Raw genomic sequence first — 25615 nt, forward strand, 5'->3', positions numbered from 1 at the left:
GAAGGACAGGGAAGCCTGGTGTGCTGCAGTCCATGGGGTCACAAAGAGTTGAACATGATTGAACAGCTGTAACAACCTCAAAATTCCTACAGTAGGTGCTATGATTAGCCTCAGTGTTTACAGTTGAGAGCTGGTGCTTCAGAACAGTTAAGTAACTTGCCGAAGGTCACACAGCTAGTAGATGGTAAAGCTGATGAATGGTGACCTCATCAGTTCTGGCTCAGTGTCTGCCCTCTTCACCACATCTGCCACATCAAAGCCTCCTGTACTGGCTTCAAATTGCTTCCTTCTACTTTTCTCACTCCTAAAGGTGATACCATTGTTAAAACTATAAACGGTCAAGTTTACTTGAAAAGAAAAGATTACTTCCTTCTATGTTACTTCCCTATGTTACTTTTCCCCTCAATTGATCACTTAGTCAAGCAAACGATCAACAGTAATAACTAGAACTATTATAAAGGCACCCACTGTGGGAATGTAGGAACCAGCAGGCCCATCAGAAGTCTCCTGTGGTGTAGAAAGGTCTGAACTCTGAAGGTAGGTTGCCTGGATCTGGTAGATCAAATCCAGGTAGCTAACTGGTTTGGGACTCAGTACCCCATCTTTGGGATTCCCTGGTGGCTCAGAGTCTGTCTGCAGTATAGTAGACCCGGGTTTGATTCCTGGGTCGGAAAGATACCCTGCGGAAGGGAATGGCTACCCACTCCAGTATTCTTGCCTGGAGAATCCATGGACAAAGGAGCCTGGCAGGCTACAGTCCATGGGGTTGCAAAGGTGATACCACTGAAACTACAACCAATAGAGTTTACTTTAAAGAAAAAGATTACTCTCCTCTTGTTATTCCCTGTGTTACTTTCTCCAACTGAACAGCTAACACCTTTGCCCCATCTATAAACATAACTGCCTTATAAGAGTATCTTGTCTAGATGAGTCATGGTGCATATGGAGTACTTAGAGTAAAGCCTTGCACATAGCAAATATGTTGTAAATGTTTCCTGTTGTTAATATTATTATTATTAATAATGTGGCTTCAGTTTATTAATAACAATAATCACAGAGTATAAGTTGCTGCTCCTTTCTTCATTGAACTATCAGGGAAATAGCCCTGAAGGACAGGTCTGGCAATCTCAGAGCTGTAGAAACCTCTGACAAGAAGTTAAGAAGTTGCAAAGTTGAGCAAGGACCAATTCCTGACAGCGTTTTAAATTCTACAATACCAACCTCTCCATTGAGTGGATAAGCCAGGAGGGTCCACCTTGCAGGCTCTGAGCTCCCTGGGCAGAGCTATGGGCTTATTATTATATGAATCATAATGGCAGGCATCGGTCACTTGACCCTTTTTTGTTTCTTCCCATTTTTTTTTTTCTCTGCGATAGAACAGGGCTAGCTATCCTTTCTCACCCTCCATATTTGCTTCCAAGTGTGTTCTGTTGAAGTCCAAGTTCCTGTAAGTTAATGTGGTCTCAGCACAGTGGAGACAGGGCTCTTGTAAACAGTGGTAATTTCCGGTGGAGATGCAGGCTTCTGGAAGAGGGTGAGGACAGTTGCAGGTCATGGCTCCTCCCTCTGATGTCTAACTTGGCCTTGCTGTCTTCAACCTCAATGTTTTCTCTGTCCCACCTCCTCCCCCACCACTAAACCCATTTCCAGAGGGCCTTTCATTACTCAACCTGTCCCACCTCATTGTCTTCATTAAATTTTTTCCAGTTAGTGGACTCTCTCTGAACTCACATTTTAGAATAGTCAGCAATCTCAGCAAAATTTTGCAAACTTTGGCCCAGTGTTTTCTTTTATTATTTCCACCCAAAATCTCCAACCTAAACCACCACCACTCACTTTTTCCAATCCCATCTTGGATCCCCACACCCTGCCTTGTCATGCAGCCAACTCCCCAAATTATTTGAGATTCATCAAGTCTGCAGGGGCCATGGGTCACACTATGGTTTATCACCCTCTTACTCTTTTTTCCACTCAATAAATACTTAAGCTCCTGCTTAGTGCTGGTCACAGCTCTAGGTGCTTAGGATAAAGGAGTGAACAAGACAGGATCCCAGCTCATTCCTCCTGTACTTGCCATGCGTGTGTGTGTGTGTGTGTGTGTGTGTACGCTAAGTTGCTTCAGTTGTGTCCAACTCTGCAACCCCATGGACTGTAGCCTGCCAGGCTCCTCTGTCCATGGGATTCTCCAGGCAAGGATACTGAAGTGGGTTGCCATTTCCTCCTCTAGGAGATGTTCCCGACCCAGGGATCAAACCCATATCTCTTATGTCTCCTGCACTGGCAGGCAGGTTTTTTACTACTAGTACCAACTGGGAAGCCTGTACCTGCCAATGAAGAGGGAACAAATTAATCAAATAATCATCACTCGAGAAATGTAGAATTACAATTTGGAGTCAGTGTTACAAAGGGAAAGTGCAATGCTAATGTATTATAGGGGGATTTATGGGGTGGGGGTCAAGAAAAGCATTTCTGAGGATGTAATGTGAAGTTGATATCTCAAGCAAGAGTAGGAGTTAGAAAGCAGAGGTGAGAGGGAAGTGCATTCCAGGCTGAGGAAATGGTCTGTCCCAGTGGGAATGTGTTTGTGGGGGTGTGGGTCTTATGATCTAGTTTGTGTTTTGGAAAGATCCCTCTGATGACAGACAGCTTATTGAAAGGGATCCTCCTTCACGGGGGTGCATGTAGACCAGCTGGGAGGCTGTACAGTAGCTCAGATCAGAGATGATTGGTTTTGATCGAGGGTGAGAGGAATGGCAGACTTGTCAGATCTTTAGGAGAGGAAATAGACAAGCCTCATTATTGGGCTGGGTGGGAGACAAGAGGCAGGGAGGCTGCTCACGGTCCATGACTGCTTAGTGTATTCCATTCCACCCTCTCTTTCCTCCACGATACCTCATCTCTCTCCCCCCCACTTCATTATCTTGCATAAACCCGCACAACAGCCGGTGTACAGTAGGTGTCAGTGTCAGTTATTTTATGTACACATGGCCTTGCAACTCCTTCCTCATGCTTTCAGAGTTGAGAGTTCTCTCTAAAAATAAGCTGTTCCTCTCCACTCTGCACCCATCCTTCCCTATACTCCTGGGACCTTGCTGCCGGGATTGTGACTTCTCAGTAACCCAAAGTTTCTTAACCTTTTGTGTGTCATGACCCCTTTGGCAGTCTGGTAAAGTCCATGGAACTCTTCTCAGAAGGATGTTTTCAAATGCAGAAAATAGCATGCCTGATAAGAAACAATTTTATATTGAAATAAAACTATGTAATAAGTGTTGATATTATAGTGCTTATGTTTCTTTTTTTAATGAGCACTTTTAAAGAGATTTTTTAAATGTGTTTATTTTTGGCTGCGCTGGGTCTTTGCTGCTACGTGCGCGTTCTCTCTAGTTGCGGTGAATGGGGCGACGCTCCAGTTGCAGTTCGCGGCCTTCTCATCGCGGTGGCTTCTCCTGTTGTGGAGCACAGGCTGCAGGATGCACGGGCTCAGTAGTTGTGGGTCATGGACTTAGTTGCTCCCTGGGCATGTGGGATATTCCCAGACCAGGGATCAAACCCATGTACTCTGGACTGGCAGATGGATTCTTAACCACTGAACCACCAGGCAAGTCCCTATACGATTCTTTATAAAGCCTTAAAGACACGATTCTTCAACGATGGGTGCAGTAACTACCATGCTTTCAAAGGAGTGGTGCACATAAATGAGACTTTGAAATACCTGCAGTAATACCTCCCTGAGCTTCTGGGAACCCACCTTGTCTGGATCCTCTGGGTCCTTTGTCTGTTCTCACTTTGTCTGCTCTGCTGGCTCCTCTCCCTTCCCTGGTGCTGTGGGAGTTCCAGGGGCCCTTCCATCCTGTCTTCTGTCAAGGAGCCCATGTATTCTTGGTTTCAGGCTCACCCCCAGGTTGCTGCTGTCCCACCAGCCCTCACCTGTGTGCAGGATCTCTTCTTACCCTGGTGCCCAGCAGCAGACACTTCCACCATCACCTTATGTTTAAAGTGAACAAAAGACAGCTTCTCCTCCACTCCTCGGAAGCCCGGTCCTGTTCCCAGCCTCCCTTATTTCTTTCCTCTTGCCTCTCTCCTTTCCATCTTCCAAGCTAGAAGCCTTGAGGTTATGCTGGAGTCTTCCTCCACCTTCAGCCTCCAGAATGAACTGGCTACTCCTCCTTGCCCTGTGCCTCTTTGATTGTTCCCTTTCTCTCCGTTTCCTCTGCCATCAGCCTCTCCAGCCGAGGTTTGCCTCCCCGTGGGCATTTCTCCTCTTCCCCACCCTCATCGCTCACAATCCATCATGCATACCATTGCCAGCACGGTCCTGCTGAAACACTGCTTTCATCGAGTTAACATCTCTGGCTGGCTTTCAAGCCCCCTCCCTGTCAACTCCCACCCATAAAAATTAGTTACAAAGCAAATGTGTAAAATAATTGTTCCCATGTATATCTAAGAAAAACCAAGGACCCCGCTTCTTCCTGTGGCACCAGTACTTCTCTGAGAGACTCCCAGCCCATGGAGATGGTTGGAGTCGGAGGACCTGTTAAGAGTTTGGCTCCCTCAAGCCAAGTCAGCCTCTCTGTGGATGCTGGTGATGTTCTCAGGGCTATGGCTGAAGAAAAAGACCAGTGATCACTTCTGCCTGAACTTACAGTGCCCCCGACCCCCAGCTGGAATTCCTACCTGGCTGGAGAGGCGTGCCATCTGGAAGGGCTGTAATGAAACTGTGTTATCAGGTCTTGAAGTTGGTCTCCTCTCCTGGGTACACAGTGTGCCAAGCCCTTCCCCCTCCTGAGGAGGCTTTGGGAGAAGAAAAGAGTGGATCAGTTCAATCAACACAGATGACTGATGAGAAAAGGATAAGAGACTCATCCTGATTAGGTGAAACAATCATGGCATCAGGGCTCTTCATCTCACGAGGTCGGCAGCGGGGGTGGCAATGTTAGGAGAAGGGGCAGGGGGAGAGCTCCAGGCTCCATCGCATTGGAGACTGTGGGATGCCGAGCTGGACTGCTCACGGCTCAACCACAGATGCACCCCGTTTTCTTCCATCCTGAGGAAATGTGCTTTGGACTCACCTGTATTGTTCTGGGCCAGGTTGTGACCCATCTGCCTAAGTTATTTCTTATACCCAAGGAGAAAAGGAAAAGCAGAGAAGCAGAAGAAAAGCAACCCAGGAAAAGTCAACTTGTTTTCATTTCATCTGGCTGACTACACTTGAAAATGACCAAGAGTACCTTTTACGGGTGTCTCCAATGTGTATTTGTAAAGAGAACTAAGCCTTCTGATATTGAACCTTTCAGCACTTTTTACTTCCGGTCACCTTCCTGTCCCTCATGAGACTGTAACTTGGGGCTGAGAAATAAAGATTCTGGAGCCCCCTGCTAACCCCTGCTCCCTCTCTGCTCCTGTCAGAGGAGTTGACAACCCAGGCAGTTAATAAACTTCGACAAGGCTCCTTGCCTCCCTCTGTGCTTATCTTGCTCACCTCTGCGTTCAGCCAACAAGGCAGGCAGCACTTAAGGTAATTGAGGCCACATAAATGAGAAGGCTTTTTAACATAAAGCCTCTGCTGACATTGGAGGCATGGAAACACACTCTTGTGGGAACAACAGCGAGGTGAATTACAGCAGAAACGGCTCCGTCATCCCTGTCAGGGTTCATAAAATTGCCCGGTAGTTTATTATTTATTATTTGATTTACTGTGTCCACCCTGTTTTAAAGCATCTGTGCGGCTTCTCTTAAAGAATAAGCCAAAATCAGATTAAAATGAAGGGAAAGGTCCACATCTCCTGAAAGCTGGTTTGCAGCTGTGCAGAGGAGCTGATCAACAGGAGAAGGGCATGAGCTGTTTTTGTTCAGAGTCGCAAGTGGTCGGCCTGGCCAGTCTCGGACAGGTTCAGTTGATGAATCAGCTTTGTAATTCTCATTCTATATTTAGGGGAGTGCAGCAGTGGAATCTGTGATGAAGCCTCGTGCATCAATGGTGGCACCTGCACGGCGAGCAAAGCCGATTCCTACATTTGCCTCTGTCCCCTGGGCTTCCGAGGCCGACACTGTGAAGACGGTGAGAAAGATGCAAATTGATGGCGATTTCTGTCTGCATTGTCAATTCACTTTGGTGTAATTTTTCATCAATACCTATTTAGCAAGGTTCCACGTATTTTTATCGGACTAATGTTGCTTCGTTGGGAGGGATGGGAGAATCTGTTTTTTGAACCAAGTGGAAGTGTCTTCAGATGTCAACGTGGCAAACTGGCCAAAAGACAAGTTCATTTTATGATGTTCCTGGGCCGAAGCTTTGGTGAGCTCCTCTTGGCCCTCAAATAACTCTGAAAAGCCTATATTTGTGTGGTTTATGTCAGAATTTGAAGCATTCACAGCTCAGGCTCCTTAGAATATCTGACAGTTTGGAGAAAATGCTGGAAAGCCATGCAAAGAAACATTAACTCTGTGATCTTTCTTTCTCTTTGTACTGTTCTACTGAATTGTTCTACCTCTCAACACTGTTTTGATTGTTAATATATATACATATATACGTATACATACATGCAAACACACATGCATACACAAATACACACAATAATAATGGAACATTTTTAAAAGATTTTGGAAAAAATCAAGCAGGGATGAAAAAGTTTTATCTTTTCTATCAGTGATTCAGATTTGGCCCTAAGACACCATCATCCTGGAGAAAAGTTTTTTTTTAAACACTGTATAATTTCAAATCTCTTGTCACCTTGAAGAGGGTGTTGTGAGTCAGAGCAAGGAAGAGCTGTTCTATTCCATCTTCGTATTTCTGTAGCCTCACATACTAAATGTTGGTCCTTGCTCACATCTCCCAGGTCAGTGGGAGAGGGGTGGCTGTGTTCCACACAGTCAGGGATGCCTTCTAGTGGCCCTGCTAGGATCTTAGAATCCTCCATTGATTTCCATATCCAGCCAGTAGGTGAGAAAGAGCAAGTGGAGGATGGAAGGAAGCTCTAGGGGCCAGACCTGGAAGGCTGTGTACTATTCCCAACCATATTCCACTGGCCAGAGCTCAGCTACACCACCCACTTCTCTTCAGAGCAGCTGAGAAATACCCTTGAGTTCTATACCCAGAAGGAAAAGAAGAAGGCTAGTTCCAGCACGAAGGGGTTTCTAAGCCACACACTTGCTTTTTCAGCTTTCACCCTGACCATTCCTCAGTTCAGAGAGTCTCTGAGGTCCTACGCTGCAACCCCCTGGCCTCTGGAGCCCCGGCATTACCTTTCCTTCATGGAATTTGAGATCACATTTCGGCCAGATTCGGAAGATGGCGTGCTCCTGTACAGCTATGACACGGGCAGCAAAGACTTCCTGTCCATCAACATGGCAGGGGGCCACGTGGAGTTCCGCTTTGACTGTGGCTCTGGGACTGGTGTTCTCAGGTAAGGGCTGAGACTGTCAGGGGCTCTCCTCCCTTCAGTGGCCACTTCAGAGAAAGATTTGTCTTCACCCAGTTGGCTCTCTTCCTGTCTTCTGTACAGTTGTCTTTTTGAAACCTGTCCTGATTAATACTGATGATGTACTTCCTAGAGATCATGCTCTCCTGGTGGCAAGGTTTCCTTTTCTCAAATAATTACCTAGCAGGTAGCGAATCTCTGCTTCAAACTATGGAAAATGGGCTGGCCTCAGATGGGGTAAACTGTCGTCCTCTCCACCTGAGATCATGCAACACAGTCAGTAGAAACTTCATAAATTGTCAATCAGTACCTTGCTCAGAGCATCACTTGGTGAGTACTGCTCACCAAGCACATAATAACTAGTTGAAAAATACATAACAACTAGTTGAAAAAGTAGAGATTTACCGGGTGGAGCTAGTGCTAAAGAACCTGCCTATCAATGCACAAGACTTAAGAGAAACAGGTTCGATCCCTGGGTCAGGAAGGTCCCCTGGAGAAGGAAATGACAACCCACTGCAGTATCCTTGCCTGGGAAATCCCATGGACAGAGCAGCCTGGCGGGCTACAGTCCATGTGGTTGCAGAGAGCAGACAAGACTGAAGTGACATAGCATGCATGCAATAGAAATGTAATAAACAGAAATGTCCTTGGTGGCCTCACTTTTTTTTTTCTCTTTGGCCATTGGAAATGGGATGTATCACAGCCACATTCACCTAGAAACATTAAATCATTATTCATCTGCCCTATTTCCCACAAATGTTCTATTGGCAGAAGCTTACCAGGTCATTTCCATTAGATTAAGAGGATTTCAAAGGACACCAACTTCCTCCCCAGCCTTGAGTGAACACACTGGCATTACATTATACATGCTCACATGCAAATAAATGCATAACTGTCACATAATCATGATGTGACATGATGTCACCTTAAATATCACTGGTCGATTATCAATCAATTGGGATGGTCTCACTTTAAATTGTAACTTTCCTCTTGCATTATTTCTTTGATGGCAACTAGTTATTTAGCATGGCTCTTACCATTCTTCATATAAAGAAGCCGACAGAATCACCAGTGATTGCAAGGACCCTTCCCTGACCAGTGTGCTCAAAAAGGTTGTGTGATGACTGATTTCAATGGCACGGAGAAACTAAGTGCTTCTAAAGGGCTTGCTAGTGTCTGTGGACTTGGTTCTGGGTTATCAAAACTTTGCCTTTGTTCCCTAGTTTGTACTGTTCATCAGCTCAGCAGATCGATTGTCCTCTAGAATGTGGCAGTATCTCTGTGAATCCCTCAGAGCCTGCAGTTGGAGATGCAGGTGTTTTTCTTATTTGTTTATGTTTCCCTCTTCTAACTGTTCCTCCCACGGGAGTTTTTACCTTCCAGCCGGAGGCCTGCTGATCTAATGCACACATACATCTTGTTCCTACATTTCAAGAATTCTCCTCTCTTGAAACTCACTAGGGTGTTTTGTTCAACAGTGCCCTGCAGCAGGAAATTGGTTAGTCTTTGTTGTTGTTTTAAAGGAGATTGCGGGCTGTATTCAGTCACAATTCATACTGCTAGACTGTCATCTCTAGAAAGAGTTCTTTGTGAGATTTTCAAACATGAAGTGAAAGTGAGTCGCTCAGTCGTGCCTGACTCTTTGTGACCCTAGAATTCTCTAGGCTAGAATACTGGAGTGAGTAGCCTTTTTCTTCTCCAGGGGATCTTCCCAATCCAGGGATCGAACCCAGGTCTCCCACATTACAGGCAGATTCTTTACCAGCTGAGCCACAAGGGAAGCCATGCATTGCCCGTAACTGCTGATCATTTTTCTTGGCTGATGGAAAGTGCTTACTGCCTTAGATTTCAACAGTTCTTTAAAAGTACAGTTCATTCTTGTCCTTAAGGTTGAATTCCTACACCTTGGGGAATGGACAAATATTTTTGTGTCTCTGGTTATGCAAGAAGATCCTGTGTCTCAAGACAACTTTGGTGGGTATTTAATCGATTCAATTTACATATGATTATGCAAAACAGCCTAAACAACTCACTTAGAGCAATTTGTCAAGTCAAGAAAGGAAGAAGACACCTTGAATATCATCTTGTACTTTCAAATGGCTTCTTCCTGGATAAGGAATGACTGGAACGGGCTGGAGAGGGTCGTGGCTCATCAGCCCTCCTCCTGAACAAATTGCCTCCTGCCCCCTGCACATCTGCAGCAGCAGCTCCAGCTGCAGGGTCACAGACACGTGGAACCTTAGAAATCCAGCATTTCTCTTTCATAATTCGGTGCCTATTTTTGATAAGAGGTGTTTTTAATTTTTTTTTTAAACATAAGTTATTCCTTCCCTGCTTGTCAGGAAAGGTGCCTGGAAAAAAAAAATCTTTAGCATTAGGTGTGATGAAAAAGAGGCAAGGACTCAGAGTAACCATCATCTGCTCCCCTGGGCCACCCCTCTGCAATGTAACTGACAACACCGATCATGGTTAATGTTTCAGATGGCCCTTTGCAAAATGTTTATTTTGAAAACCATTTCCAAGACTTCCTACTTCATTAAGACAATTCAGTGAAAACTTGAGCTACAGGAAGCTGTGGAGTTGGGCACATCATTTTAACTTTAGGCAGCAGATAAGGTGGTCTAATTTATGATGAACTTGATTCAAAAATCAAGACAATTGAAATGAGCTCATGATGGCAGCGATCAATATCCCTCTGCCGAGGGAGGCAGCGTATCGACAGGGAATGACCTCTACAGGACAAGAACAGGCTCAGATGCTGTTAGTTATTATGGAGATGGGCTGCTGAATGAGATCTTTATTGCATATTTATTGAGCCAAGGTGATTAAATTCTAATTGCTAAGGACAAATGGCAAAAGCATTTGCCAGAGCGAAAAATCAAGTGAGGGGGTGGAGACCTTTCAGTAATTGTGCCCATTGGTATTCTTGGTGGGTTTCTAAAGATGATCCAGGACCACAGAATAATTGGGAGGTTCAGGGAAGGCCAGGAACTATAGATACATCTTTAGAAACACAAATGCAATAATTATACTCTTTTTACACACCTCGCTATAAAATTTAACATGTAAAAATCTTACCAATATCATTTAAACTTCAAGTGCTTCCATCTTGAGTTAATAATTGAATTTTTAAAGTACTTTTCATCTTTTTCACGATATCAGACAATGTGGAATCTGCCTCCCACATATTTTGTTATGAAACACTTCAAACATATGGCAAAGTTGAAAGAATTGTGCAATAAACCTTAGACTCACCAACTATTGTCTACAGTTAGCATTCTGCTGTATTTACTTATCATGTATCTGTTCATTTTTATATTCCCCCATCCATCCATCTTATTTTTTATGCATTTCAAAGGATGCTAAAGACATTACATCAGGGAATCTACTTTACATCATAGCCTATATAGTTTTCTCTTCTTCAAAGATTTCATGCAACTCTGATCATATTTTACCCCCAGTGTAACCCCCTTATCTTGAAAACCAGACTAATCCTACCCCCATTTCATACTTGTGGTAAGGAATAAGCAAAATGATAAGGGAGATACTCCTCCCAAGAAGGAGTCCAATAAATGGAGCTAGCCCTGCTGTGTTTAACAAGGATGAATGAGGTTCTTCTCTTTGCTGAACAGGACGAGGTGCTGAAGGTTGGCACGTTTCATCACAGCCAGATTGGTGGACATTATCTGTAACGCCAGTGATGCTAACCCATGTTCAGTTTCCTTCCTTCAACAGGAGTGAAGAGCCCCTCACCCTGGGCCACTGGCATGAGCTGCATGTGTCCCGCACAGCGAAGAATGGCATCTTACAGGTGGATAAGCAGAAGGCGGTGGAGGGAATGGCAGAGGTAAGAAGGACATCCCCTCCTGATGACACGTGTGAATGGGGTTACTGTTTCCTTCCTGTCCTGGAGATAAAAGCACCAGCACAGTAGTTAATCACATGGACTCTGGTGCCAGTTTACCTGGATTAACACCTGAGCTTCTCACTGGACAAGTTCCTTAGCTTTGCAGTTCCTCAATGGGAATGGGATTGATAATAGGAGGGGCCATCATAGGGGAGTGAGCTAGCACTGGTGTCACTTATGGAACTGCCCACCCACTCCACGCCTCCCTGGCGGCCCATACCTTTGCTCACATTGATGTGTAAGGTAGATCAGAACACAGCTCCAAGGCAGAGCCAGTGAGGGGGTGGGAGTGTGATCACACATCTGACAAGAGCAAAGACTCTGAAACCAGACACCTAGGGTTCAGAATCTAGCTCCATTCCTTATCAGCGATATGAGCTCAAACCAGTCTGATCACTTGATCTCCCAAGATGGTGTTTTTGCATCTAGAAAAATAGGGTAATTGTGATAATAATAGCACTGCATTATAGAGTTGTGAGAATTAGAAAAACTGTATTTCTCAAATACCACAGAACCCAGCATATGATCAGTGTTGTGTAGCTTTACTTATTATTATTGCTTCACAACACTGAAGTGACTTAGCAGCAGCAGCAGCAGCAGCAGTAGCAGTGCTCAGTTCAGTTCAGTCATTCAGTCATGTCCAACTCTTTGTGACCCTGTGTACTGTAGCACACCAGGCTTCCCTGTCCGTCACCAACTCATGGAACCTGCTCAGACTCATGTCCATCAAGTCCGCGATACCATCCAACCATCTTATCCTCTGTCGTCCCCTTCTCCTCCTGCATTCAATCTTTCCCAGCATCAGAGTCTTTTCAAATGAGTCAGCCCTTCGCATCAGGTGGCCAAAGTATTGGAGTTTCATCTTCAGCATCAGTCCTTCTAATGAATATTCAGGACTGATTTCCTTTAGGATTGACTGGTTTGATCTCTTTGCAGTCCAAGGGACTCTCAAGAGTCTTCTCCAACACCACAGTTCAAAAGTATCAATTCTTTGGTGCTCAGCTTTCTTGATAATTCAACTCTTACATCCATACATGACTACTGGAAAACTTTTGTTTTCAGTAGTCAACAAAAGACTTTTGTTGGCAAAGTAATGCTGTCTAGGTTGGTCATAGCTTTCCTTCCAAGGGGCAAGTATCTTTTAATTTCATGGCTGCAGTCACCATCTGCAGGGATTTTGGAGCCCAAGAAAATAAAGTCTGTCACTGTTTCCATTGTTTCCCCATCTATTTGCCATGAAGTGATGGGATCGGATGCCATGATTTTAGTTTTCTGAATGTTGAGTTTTAAGACAGCTTTTAAACTCTCCTGTTTCACTTTCATCTAGAGGCTCTTTAGTTCTTCTTCACTTTCTGCCATAAGGGTGGTGTCATCTGCATATCTGAAATTATTGATATTTCTCCTGGCAATCTTGATTCCAGGTTTTGCTTCATCTAGCTCATCTTTTGCATGATGTAGTCTGCATATAAGTTAAATAAGCAGGGTGACAATATACAGTCTTGATGTACTCCTTTCCCAATTTGGAACCAGTCTGTTGTTCCATGTCCAGTTCTAACTGTTGCTTCTTGACCTGCATATAGATTTCTCAGGAGGCAGGTCAGGTGGTCTGGTATTCCCATCTCTTTAAGAATTTTCCACAGTTTATTGTGATTCACACAGACAAAGGCTTTGGTATAGTCAATAAAGCAGAAGTAGATGTTTTCCTGGAATTCTCTTGCCTTCTCTATGATCCATTGGATGTTGGCAATTTGATCTCTGGTTCCTCTGCCTTTTCTAAATCCAGCTTGAACATCTGGAGGTTTCCTGTTCACATACTGTTGAAGCCTGTCTTGGAGAAGTTTGAGCATTACTTTGCTAGCGTGTGAGATGAGTGGAATTGTGAAGTAGTTTGAACATTCTTTGGCATTGCCTTTCTTTGGGATTGGAATGAAAACTGACCTTTTCCAGTCCTGTGGCCACTGCTGAGTTTTCCAAATTTGCTGGCATATTGAGTATAGCACTTTAACAGAATCATCTTTTAGGATCTGAGATAGCTTAACTGGAATTCCATCACCTCCACTAGCTTTGCTTTTGGTGATATTTCCTAAGACCCACTTGACTTCACGTTCTAGGTTATCTGGCTCTAGGTGAGTGATCACACCATCCTGGTTATCTGGGTCGTGAAGATCTTTTTTGTACAGTTCTTTTGTGTATTCTTGCTACCTCTTCTTAATATCTTTTGCTTCTATTAGGTCCATACCATTTCTGTCCTTTATTGAGCCCATCTTTGCATGTAACGTTCCCTTGGTATCTCTAATTTTCTTGAAGAGCTCTTTAGTCTTTCCCATTCTATTGTTTTCCTCTATTTCTTTGCGTTGATCACTAAAGAAGGCTTTCTTATCTTTCCTTGCTTTTCTTTGGAACTCTGCATTCAAATGGGTATATCTTTCCTTTTCTCCTTTGCCTTCTGCTTCCTTCTTTGGAGAAGGAAATGGCAACCCACTCTAGTATTCTTGCCTAGAGAATCCCATGGAGGGAGGAGCCCAGTAGGCTACAGTCCACGGGGTTGCAAAGAGTCGGACACGACTGAGCTACGTCACTTCCTTTGTTGCTTCTCTTCTTCTCTCAGCTATTTGTAAGGCCTCCTCAGACAACCATTTTGCCGTTTTGCATTTCTTTTTCTTGGGGATGGTCTTGATCACTGCTTACTATACAATGTCACAAACCTCTGTCCATAGTTCTTCAGGCACTGTGTATATCAGATCTAATCCCTTGAATCTGTTTGTCACTCCCACTGTATAATCGTAAGGGATTTGACTTAGGTCATACCTGAATGGTCTAGTGGTTTTCCCCACTTTCTTCAATTTAAGTCTGAATTTGGCAATAAGGCATATTTAAGTCTGAATTTGGCAAACTAGCATGACCTCAACAGTTCAGAATTCCCACTCAGGTTTATAACTTTCATCCATGATTTTATTTCCAAGGTCATGTCTGAAGGAAAATGGCATTTTTTAAGGACAGCTAAGATACATTTGTTTTAAATTACAACCTACTAGCACCTCATGCGACGAGTTGACTCACTGGAAAAGACTCTGATGCTGGGAGGGATTGGGGTCGGGAGGAGAAGGGGACAACAGAGAATGAGATGGCTGGATGGCATCACCGACTCGATGGACATGAGTCTGAGTGAATTCTGGGAGTCGGTGATGGACAGGGAGGCCTGGCGTGCTGTGATTCATGAGGTTGCAAAGAGTCAGACACGACTGAGCGACTGAACTGAACTGAACTGAACTGAAAAACAGAGGGACCTCAGATTTGCCGGGATTTTAATGACAACAGTCTTCACTGTGTGCATCACAGATTTAAAGAAGGTATTGATGAATGTGACTGTTCTGATAAGAAAATGAATTGCTAGGAAAAGAAAGAAAGGGAACGAAAACGGACTCTTGGTGGGGAAGGTGATCTTGGTTGAAGAGGGGAGTAAGAAGGCAACTTATCAGGAAGGCAGCTTCAGGGACGGCAGTGGTGGGAGGTCCTGTGAGAATCAACGGCCTCATTAGGAATCAGAAAAATCCCAACCTGGGCTCTGCTTCAAGAGGCAAGTACCCTAGAAAATGTCCCATATATATTTTAGGAAGGAAGAAAGAGAAAGTAGGGAGGCAGGAAGGAAGATGTGTAAAGGAAAATGGATTTTAAAGCAAGAAGTCACTTTCATGCAGTCCAGAAAACAGCTGATTTTAGTCTTGAGACTGAATTAGAAGCTCACAGGTGTAGATCTGACTGTGTCTTGACTTAATAATATAAATTCACAAAAGCACTGTATCACTCTAGGCCTTCGTTACCCACATCTGTACAACAGTAACAAAAACAGGATGGGCGTGTTTGTAAATAGTGGGGTTAAGGCCTTTGATTATGAATAAGGAACTATCTGGGACACAGTGTTTACCCTTGAGATCCTGTAGTGAAGAGACGGCCCAAGGGTAGAAACCACACGCCTCAGGTTCTATTACTGCCGTACCAGGACTGGTAGAACCAGTGTCCTCTTTATCGGCTTTTTGAGTGGATGGAGCTGCCCACCTGGAAAGCAGTGTAAACAGGTAGGAGGGAAGGCGTGGCTGTTCTGTGTGCCTCTGAGGGTGGTTCTTGGGAGGCCTCCCTGAGACCAGAGTGGGAAGACCCATGCTTGATCTTGGTGAGTTAAACCTTAATCAGATCACCCCCTGGGGGTCTCTGACCTGCAGCTATTATACCCTGTTCAAAGGCTTGGTCAATGGGGTTAGTGGTCTTAGAGCTTAGAGAAGAAGGGGACAGGGGTTACAGGATACGCTGGAGGCTAAGCCAGCCCCTGAGTGTCCAAACCACACCCGACATCACATTGCTCAGCTGGCTGCACTGAGAAACACCCGCAGCCCAGGATGAGTCAAGCTGTGCAAACTCAAAGGGGCAGTGCTCCCAGGGCTTCAGAAAACCCCATCAGGGGGGTTACTCAGGTTTTCCAGCCTCTCTCAGCTTAACGGAAGTGGCGGATCCAGGCACTGAGCGCCTCACTTTGGTGGGTCTGTTTGCTTCCCTCCTGCTGTTCTGCTGCAGCCCCGCCTTTTGTCCACTTCAGGTGGTGGTGGCGGAGGCGTGGGGGGCAGGGGGCAGACTTTGATGAGGAGCCAAAAGAGACTTCTGTCATCCCACAAGACCCCACCCAGTTTGCCTGACACAACCAAGAAACTCCCAAGTTTTTCCAAAATAGCCTGCTTCTCTGAAATCCCTTTGACCTTTCTGCCCTCCTCCTTTCCTCCAAGTATTTTATTTTAAAGACATGATGAAGATGGGTCTCTGTGGGTGTGTCCTGGCAGCTCCTGCCTGTTTCCCTAATCCACAAGGATTCCTGAAATTGCCTCTGATGATTCCCCGCATCCTCATTAGTTAAATAAGAATCTTCAAAACTGCTTGAAGGTTATTAACAGAAGGCAGTTCAGTCTGTCTACTACAAGACCTCTCTGCTGTTACCTGGCTGGACTCAGCCACTCTGAGCACTCCCCTGGATGGAGCATCCTCCTGTCTGCCCCCCCTGTCTCCTCTTCTCCACCCCGACTGGACCCCAAATCCATTCTCCTCCCTCTGGCCAGTGATATTCCTAAAACACAGAGCTGATTACTCTGTCCCTCTTGCTGAAAACTCATTGTTCTTTTGGTGAAGTGTAAGTTTCTATCCATGTGTGATGTGGTCCCTTCTTGCCTTTGCCCTGTACCTACCATGCCCTCCAAGCTCTGACTCGAGCCAGTTTCTAAGACTCAGTTCTGACTCTTCCTACTTCACCTCCCACTCCCTAATTCTGAAGTAGGGTATGAGATGCCCTATCCCTGCCAGGTGCCCCCATAGTCACCTGGACAGTCCTCAGAGGGCTTATCTTGCCTGCCTGTTTACTTGTCTGTGTTGCCCCACAGTGTAAGCCCCTGGAGGGCAGGGACCTCGGCTTTCTTATTTACTGTGGTTTGTGCAACACTTAGTACCTGGGGCACGGTAGGTACCTAATAGTATTTGTTAAATAATTGAATCCTGCTACACTTTGTATTTCTTTTGACCATAAATCAAAGGAAACAATAACTTCAGTTCAGTTCAGTTGCTCAGTCGTGTCTGACTCTTTGCGACCCCATGAATCACAGCACGCCAGGCCTCCCTGTCCATCACCAACTCCCAGAGTTCCCTCAAACTCATGTCCACAAAGTCGGTGATGCCATCCAGCCATCTCATTCTCCGTCGTCCCCTTCTCCTCCCGCCCCCAACCTTTCCCAGCATCAGAGTCTTTTCCAGTGAGTCAACTCGTCGCATGTGTTCATTCCCAGAGGTCTCAAATTTACATGTTATCTTAATGCATGTTAACATTTTGCTTAAGATGTTTGAAGGAGTTTAGACATTAAATCTCACACACAGCTTGTTATCTAGCCCAGCCATTGGGTTTAAGCTGTTGAAATGACCATAAGCAGGAGAAGCCTTTGGGGATTGACAGTGGGGATCTCTAAGAATCTGGAAGGAATCTCTCTGCCCTTTGTATATGATAACAAGGAATGCCTCCCACTCTCCGTTCTTTCCCTTTCTCTTGGCCTACAGAAATTCTGTCTTTACCGTCAGTGAATATATCAGTAAGTGCTGTACTAGAATTTGGATCATGTATCCAAATCTAGGCAAAGTGCTAAGCCAGTGGGATCTCAGTTGCCAGGAGAGGCTCAGGCACACATGCACCCCAAATAGCAGCAGCTTATAATGAGGGGTTATTTCTCATCCACATTACATGTCCATCAACAGTCAGCTGCAGCCTTAATCTGAGACCCAGGCTGAAGGAATAACAGTGATCCCCAACGTTTTTGGCACCAGGGGCCACTTTCATGGAAGACAGTTTTTCCACGGAAGAGGGGTGGGAGGGTAGGGATGTTTTCAAGATTATTCAAGCACATTACATTTACTGTGCACTTTATTTCTATTATTATTACATCAGCTCCATCTCAGATAATCAAGCATTAGATCCTAGAAGTTGGGGACCTCTGGAAATAGGGGTTGAGGAGCAAGGCATAGTGAACCACTCCTGGCTCTGAAAGACTGCCCAGAAGTGATTCATTTCTCACCTGTTCATGTTTTGTTGACCAAAGCAAGTTACATGGCCCCACTTGAGACTGACAGGTTAGAGGTAACCTTCCTTCAGGGAGAGAGTGATACCGATGATATAGTGGTCTACTGTATTCGCTTGCATTTTCTAGATGATGAATCTCAGAAATGTCCAGAAATTTACAAAAAATCAAAAAGGTGGTAAGCAGCAATGAAAAACAAGACAAAGGTCAGGCCAATGTGTATAAAAATTGTCATGATGAGTTTTGAGACTGCCTCAGCCATTTGTTCCCTAACAGGGAACCAGAGGCACAGTTGGTTATACCGTGTTTTGTTTTTAATCTGTTGGCAGGGAGGCTTTACCCAGATTAAGTGCAACTCGGACATTTTCATCGGTGGGGTCCCCAATTATGATGACGTGAAGAAGAACTCGGGCATCTTCAAGCCATTCAGTGGGAGCATCCAGAAGGTACAGGCTGCCCTTCCTCTTGTGCAATGGTGTGACTTTGACTACCGACAATGAAATTGAGAACTGTGATCGGTGCAAACTGCTGTACCCAAGAAAGAAACCTTGAGGAAGTTTTAACATTTTTAAAATTATATTTTTTAATTCTCAGAGCACACCTTTCCAACCCCGCTTTCTTATAGCATCTGCTCCCAGCTGTGCCCAGAGGACATCTCGTGAATGCAACTCAATGAAGATGAATTTTTGCAATAAACTGACTTAGAATATCATAGTATTGTTGAGGGGGCAACTGGCACCAGGTCACTGCAGACACTTGTAAAAAAGGGAAGGAAATGGATGGAGTCTCATAGTGACTCCTGCTTCTCTTTGGGGTCACTTGGCTTTTTGCTCAAGGCAAGACCCAATTGTTTTTGTTGCCTCCACTTCCATCCCCACCACCCTATTTTAATGGTTGTTCATCAGTCATGTAACCAAACTCTTAAGAGCACAGATTAGAGTCCTTCCATAGAAGGTTCGGGAAAAAAAAAACCCAATCAGCTAGTAAGAGACAGGACACTGACCCCATTCATATCTGTCACATGTTCTTTCTCTCGGGGCTGCCCGTGATTTCTCTGGTCATGAGATTATGTTCTGTCTACAACAGACATGTAAGTTGACCCACCAACCCAGAGTTCTAGGACCACTAAATATGGGGAAAAAAGGATTTGAAGAAAAACACATCCGGTTCCTGGATGTCAGCCAAGTCCTATTTCTCTTGGCAACTGGTGAAGGAATGGGGGTCACCCATCCCTGAGGGGGATATGAGGCAAAGTACAGGAGGCGCTAAGATGGTGGAGGGGCAGTGAGAGGAGGTCCTCTCAAGATTGCACAGCTGGGCTCTGAGAAGGGCCCCAGGGACCCTGTCCTTCTCTGTATCCCAGTGTGGGGCCCAGAAAAGGGGCCCAGTCAATATTTCCTTACCCTGCTGTGCTTCCCTTTGCCGCTGAACTGTGAGGTCAGTGACACCTCAGTTCAGACCGTTGTCCCCCCGTGAGTGGGACTGGCCATGTGAAATCATGGGTTTGAAATTCTAGCTTAGGAAGTAAGCTGAGTTGCTGAGAGGCTTCATCTTCCTTCTGAACATGTCAGGCTTTACTCTCTTCACACAACACATACAACCCTTTCCTCCTTACTTCCTGGAAAGCCTCCTCCCCTCCCAGTGACCCAGTCCATAAACGAAAGTGGAAGTGTTAGACGCTCCATTGTTTCCCGACTCTTTGTGACCTCATGGACTATAGCCTGCCAGGCTCCTCTGTCCATGGAATTCTCCAGGCAAGAATAGTGGAGTGGGTAGCTATTACCTTCTTCAGGGGATCTTCCAACCCAGGGATCAAATTCAGGTCTCCCACCTTGCATGCAGATTCTTTACCATCTGAGCCACCACGAAAGCCCCAACGCAGTCATGGCAATTGCCTTGTTCAAGTTCTCGTGACTCGGTTTTACGGTCGTCACTCAGCAAAAACAGTGGGAGAGTGTTGAAAGATTCCGGCTCTTCTCTGGTAGATTATGAGTGGCAGGCCTGGAGGAAGGTTTTCTCCCAGCTTTCCTGACTCTCCAAAAACTAAACAAACCTGTGGAAACATGGATGAGTGGCCAGAAGTACCCTTGCTAACCTCTTAGGATCCCTTGCACGCTGGAGGTTACCCTAGGAGAAGCTCTCTCTGTCTGAGTTCTGCAAAGCCTGAAGAACTCTGAAACACCCACAGCTCAGGGCCAATGCACACTTCATTTATTTGGAGTCAGGGAGCCCAGTGACCTCTCTCTATAATTCATCAGTTTCACTAAAGCCCCATTGCAGGGAAAAGGGGTGAGAGCAAAGAGCTGTCTGTCCTGGTGAATATGCACAGCAGCGCTAAGAATGTGACCTGAGTTTCACTCCGGGGAAGAGGATGTGGAGAGGTGCGGATTCCGGGAGTGCTGGGGAAGGAGGAAGCAGGAGGGAGGGGGGCAGTTGGGGAGACTGTGTTGATGGAGCTGGAAGAGGCTGCAGAGAAAACCAGCCAGGAAGACACAGCAGTACATTTCCACCACCTCCATATTCGATCACCGCCCCCCGCCCCACCTTGGATTCCTGCCTCTGTGACATTTTGTGTTGTATTCTTCCATACTCTGCTTTTTAGCCACATGTCTCAGCCTTGGCTGCATCTTAGAATCGCCTGGGATGTTTCTTTAAACTTACCAGTGACTCAGTTTCACCCACAGAAATTCTGGTTCAGTTGATCTGGGTGAGGCTTGGGCATGAGTATATTTCTTAACCCCCTCAGCATTAGAAACCAAATTTTGTATTAATTGGTTCTTCTTTATGATTTCTCTGAGTGGCCAGGTTTTCCAGAACCAGAGGAAGCGACTTGTTTAGTCTTGTGCATGATGCAGATTCTCCCAAGCACCAAATGTAGTCACTTCCATTCCTGCGTCATTCACAGAATTCTGAAAGCAGTAACCAGACCTTCTCTTTTTATTTTTAAAGCTTCCCCGCCACCCCAGGCGTAGTTCAGGTTGATGTGCTGAGGGAAGCTGTAGAAGACTCCAAAGCTGATTTCTGAATCCCTGAATTTCTTTATGTTTTCTTTCCTAAGATCATCCTGAATGACCGGACCATCCACGTGAAGCATGACTTCACGTGGGGTGTGAACGTGGAGAATGCAGCCCACCCCTGCGTGGGGTCCCCCTGTGCCCACGGGGGCAGCTGCCGACCCAGGAAGGAGGGCTATGAGTGTGACTGCCCCTTGGGCTTCGAGGGGCTGCACTGCCAGAAAGGTACACTGTGTGTGTGTACGCATGCACGCGTGCTGGGGAACTGCTTCCTGGAGCAGAGGGAATGGACACACTGTTTGGGAGACTGCCACTCTTAAAGGACCAGCTGATTACCCTGAGACAGCCATACTGTTTATTTTTATCAACAATGTCAACAGCATATTAGATGATTCTTTACCGGCTGAGTCACAAGGGAAACCCAGATGATTAATTATATATATATATATATATAAACTACTTAAACTATTTAATAAGAATTAAAATGCTGAAACACTTCTGCAAGCAGTAAGTAAATAGCTCCCCATCACAGCTACTATGGCTCCTTCTCTGAAAATTGCCCCATGGTCTAGAATTGAAAGGTTAATTCATAATACTGGGGGGGGGTGGTTTCCAGGACCCCTGATCTGAGCCTCTCCCAGAGCCTATCCTTACAGGTGAATGCCTGGGCTTTATAGGCTGATAAATACTTTGACTAAATATTTTTGACTCCTACCTGTGAATGCTACAAAGGGAACTCTTGCCAAATATGGCACAACATGAACTGCACATTAGTTGCTACAAGCTAAAATATGAATAACCTTCTGCAGACTGCTGTTTTCTATGCTATATATGTTTCCTCTGCACCTCAGTTTCTTCATCTGTAAAATGAGAATAATACAGTGATATTGTTTAACTCAGAGAATGGTAGTGTAGATTACATAAGGCAATGTGTATTCCTTAGAAGAGGAATGAGGCAGTGCTCATATTTCTCAGAATACCTAGTAAGTAACAATAGCACCCATTATCCATTATCTGATGCTGAAGCTGAAGTTAGGCCACCTGATTCGAAGAGCCAACTCACTGGAAGAGACCCTGATGCTGGGGAAGATTGAGGGCAGGAAGAGATGCAGGTGACAGAGGATGAGACAGTTGGATGGCATCACCAATTCAATGGATGTGAGTTTGAGCAAACTCTGGGAGATGGTGAAGGACAGGGGAGCCTGGCGTGCTGCAGTCCATGGGGTCACAAAGAGTTGGACATGACTGAGCAACCGAGCAACAACAAACCATTATTATTCTTGGTGAGAAAAATAAAATCCACCAGCAGGTGCTGTGAGCACTTAACTTCCAACTTGCCCTTGTCTGAAAGCAGAGCAGATCCCAGATTGCAGGTCCTGCTGGACTGTTTTCCATGCCTGCTCAAGGGAGAAGAGAAGGCAATGGCACCCCACTCCAGTACTCTTGCCTGGAAAATCCCATGGACGGAGCCTGGTGGGCTGCAGTCCATGGGGTCACGAAGAGTCGGACACGACTGAGCGACTTCACTTTCACTTTTCACTTTCATGCTTTGGAGAAGGAAATGGCAACCCACTCCAGTGTTCTTGCCTGGAGAATCCCAGGGACGGGGGAGCCTGGTGGGCTGCCGTCTGTGGGCTCGCACAGAGTCAGACACGACTGAAGTGACTTAGCAGCAGCAGCAGCAGCTCAAGGAAGGCAGAGGCCAGGGTGGAGTCTAAAGAAGCCCACATCGTGCAGCTGCATCATGGTGGGCCATATGGGCCTTCTTTTGAACGTCATGGAGGCCTCACCTCTCCAGGAGCTAATAATAAAAGGTAGACAGGCCTGAAGGCAAGAAGGCAGCAGTCCTAAGTGAAGCACTGCTCTCTCTCTTTCCTATTTTTTTTTCCAGGTTTCTTATTTTTCTCAGAAGTAGGGCTTAGAGGAAAACTGTAGACTGCGGGAGTATATTTCAGTATATGGAGTGCTAGGAGAAGTTGTTTTGCAGCAGTCTTGGAAAATATGAAAGATGCCAGTTAGCCAGTTGGAAGATTAAGTAGTATTATATTGAAATGAATTTTGAAACCCTCACGGCAAATCATATGAAAATAGTTTACAAATGTGGCTCACTCTGGTGATGAACCCCTAAAGAAGAGGGACTGAGCCATTTGTGAATGATCCTGATTATAAAGCTAACAGGGAAATCACTGTTTAGCTAACAGCAGGTATTTGGAGAGATTTAGCTCACGAGTGGCCTGTTCATTCAGAAAATTGGATCTAGATTTCACACATCAGCGTTTGAATCTCCTAAGTCTCCAATTTTACCACAGGCAAATGCAACCTTGCTTCTGCTTTAGATGCTAACACTAAGGGTCAATATATAAAGTACAGAATTAAATGAACATTTAGCTTCTGGAATTAAATAGAAAGGAAAAGATAATTGGTATCTTGGTAACCCTTGTTTCCTGTTACAGAACATTAACAATACAGCTGTAAAGAGCTTTGTAACTATAGGTTCAGGTTCAATGAGAAATATACCTCCCCAAAATGAAAGTCAGATCGCTGATGAGGGCCTGGGCCTTCTGGCAAGATCCAAGAGATTGGGCAGTGGCAGTGTGGGGGTGATCTAGGTGGCATTTAGACTCCTTTTTTCTGCAACATCCTAGGCTACAACCAAGACTAAAACTCAGAGCACCAGCTGCTTTCACATTTTATCAGCATTTCCTCCTGCTTTGAAATACGGTATTTCTGGCAAAAGGGCAATTGTTGCCAGTCCTAGGAAGATTCATACATAGGAGGCATGGCCTGTATCATGTAATTTCTTCTGCTATATGGCTTGGGAGGATTAACGGGACTATGGGTACAGGTTAGGGCTATTAAGGACAAGTTTTCAGGCCCCAGCGGGCACATAGAGGTACACAGTTACTGTACAGACTGCTGTGATTGTTCAGTAAGCTTCTAGTCCTGGATAAGTGTCAGAAAGAAAGGAAAGAGAGCTGGCAAACTATACTGTTCTATGGAGATGCAAAAGAACAGTCTAAAAGTTGGGATATGTTCTTAGCAGGAAAGACAAAGAGTGGTTAAGAGCCATCCTTGGTTATCAAAGAGAATCCCACCTGATCCAATAGGTGCTTCTTCAGTTCAGTTCAGTTCAGTCGCTCAGTCATGCCCAACTCTTAGTGACCCCATGGACTGCAGCTCACCAGGCTCCTCCATCCATGGGATTTTCCAGGCTGCTCTCATCCAAATTCGCCCATTTTGTGCCCCAGGCTGTCAGAGCTCTTGTATCTAAGTTACTAACAAGGGAAAGCAGAGTTTCACAAAGCACGGGTGAAAATTTAAGCTCTAAAGGATACTGATGGCTGTTCTGTGCTCGCACAGAGAGACAGACAACATTCACGTGCGCAGAATGGGAAGGGGATTCTGTGGTTTAATAAAGTGAGTAGCTCAGTCGTGTCTGACTCTTTGGGACTCTTTGGACTGTAGCCTGCCAGGCTCCTCTGTCCATGGAATTCTCTAGGCCAGAATACTGAAATGGGTTGCTACTCCCTTCTCCAAGGGATCTTCCCAATCTGGGGATCAAACCCAGGTGTCCTGCACTGTAGGCAGATTCTTTACCGTCTGAGCCTCAAATAAGACTGCGTAATCCTGGGTAAACCACAGCTTCTTCTGCGGGACTTCTCAGAGTCTTTGATATGTTCTGAGTGTCCAAGACAAGGGTGTAGGATGCAGCTGTTTCCTCCAGGGTATCCCCCCAGCCCATGGCAGACAGGCCACTTGGGAAAGAACTGAGCTCTGATGGTACCCCCTTTCCGTCCCTTCCCATATTACTGAGTTCTTACTCAGACGGTGCAGGACCCTTTAGGCCACTAGATGGGAGTGTTTCTCTGCAGCAGCTGAAGTTCCACTCTACCAACACCAAAAGCCACTGGCTTAGGTCACACATTTGTCAGGGACGCACAGTCCTCAAAGATGGGAACCTGCCTGACTCGTAATGATTAACCACATTCTAGAGACTTCACATTGTATTTAGTAAATTCATATCAAATTGCTGGGTCTGATTGGGGGACAGGGGAAAGTCCCAGTGCATTTTTTTAAAAAAGTAGCTTCATTAAATATGATCTGTAATTTAAGAATGCTCAGTATGAAAAAACATAAATTCATAAAACATATAAATTGTGCATACTATAGGGAATTTCTTTTCTTGGGATGGTGTATCCTTAACCAATGGAAAATTTGTAGCCATTCAGCCTGGATGTTGATTTTTAGATAGTTGAAGGCTGGTCGTGTAGAAAACGATTTTTTAGCTATTACTTACTTTGTGGCTGCAGAGTCAGCTTCGTGGGACCAAGATGGCTGCTCCCAGCAGAGCTGTCCAGCAAGGGAGAGTGCTTCCCACCCTGGAAATTGTTCCTTGGGACTGGATTGCCATCGCTCAGGAGGTTGTGCGGAGGAGTCCTGGCTGCTGGAAAAGCTAGGTTACACCCCAGGTCCTTCCTTCACTGGTCCTGGGACTGCGTGAAGGAGCCAGCAAGTTTTCTTCCACTCTTTATAGTCCATTGGGAATTTCAAGTCCCTGAAGTGGAAGATTTGCTTTGCCTGGCTTGCAGGCTGGCTATTCATTTTGTTACCAGATGTCTCAAGCTTTTAGGTCTAAATGTGAGGAAGCACCAAAAACAGTTTTTGAGTGGTGCCTTT

At 45.3% G+C, this 25615-nt stretch overlaps 1 protein-coding gene across 4 annotated transcripts in view; it reads left to right on the forward strand.

Moving 5' to 3' along the window:
- EGFLAM (EGF like, fibronectin type III and laminin G domains) overlaps positions 1–25615 on the forward strand; it is a 197702-nt gene that overhangs the window by 148513 nt on the left and 23574 nt on the right. For 2 of the 4 annotated variants that reach the window (XR_008685426.2, XM_055422153.2), the window contains exons 14-18: positions 5933–6058; positions 7160–7403; positions 11154–11265; positions 18254–18370; positions 20983–21163. Coding sequence is in view for 1 of the 4 variants with exons in the window: in XM_055422153.2 (XP_055278128.2) it covers positions 5933–6058; positions 7160–7403; positions 11154–11265; positions 18254–18370; positions 20983–21163 (780 nt within the window). In the remaining 3 variants the exon portion in view is untranslated. Of the gene's footprint in view, positions 1–5932; positions 6059–7159; positions 7404–11153; positions 11266–15274; positions 15402–18253; positions 18371–20982; positions 21164–25615 lie in introns of those variants that run through there. The other 2 variants (XM_088827661.1, XM_088827660.1) reach the window with 2 other exon arrangements.

The sequence above is a fragment of the Moschus berezovskii genome, chromosome 18 (genome assembly GCF_049115385.1).
Source record: "Moschus berezovskii isolate FMDL1 chromosome 18, NW_MosBer_1.0, whole genome shotgun sequence".
In the NCBI taxonomy this organism is placed as follows: Eukaryota; Metazoa; Chordata; class Mammalia; order Artiodactyla; family Moschidae; genus Moschus; species Moschus berezovskii.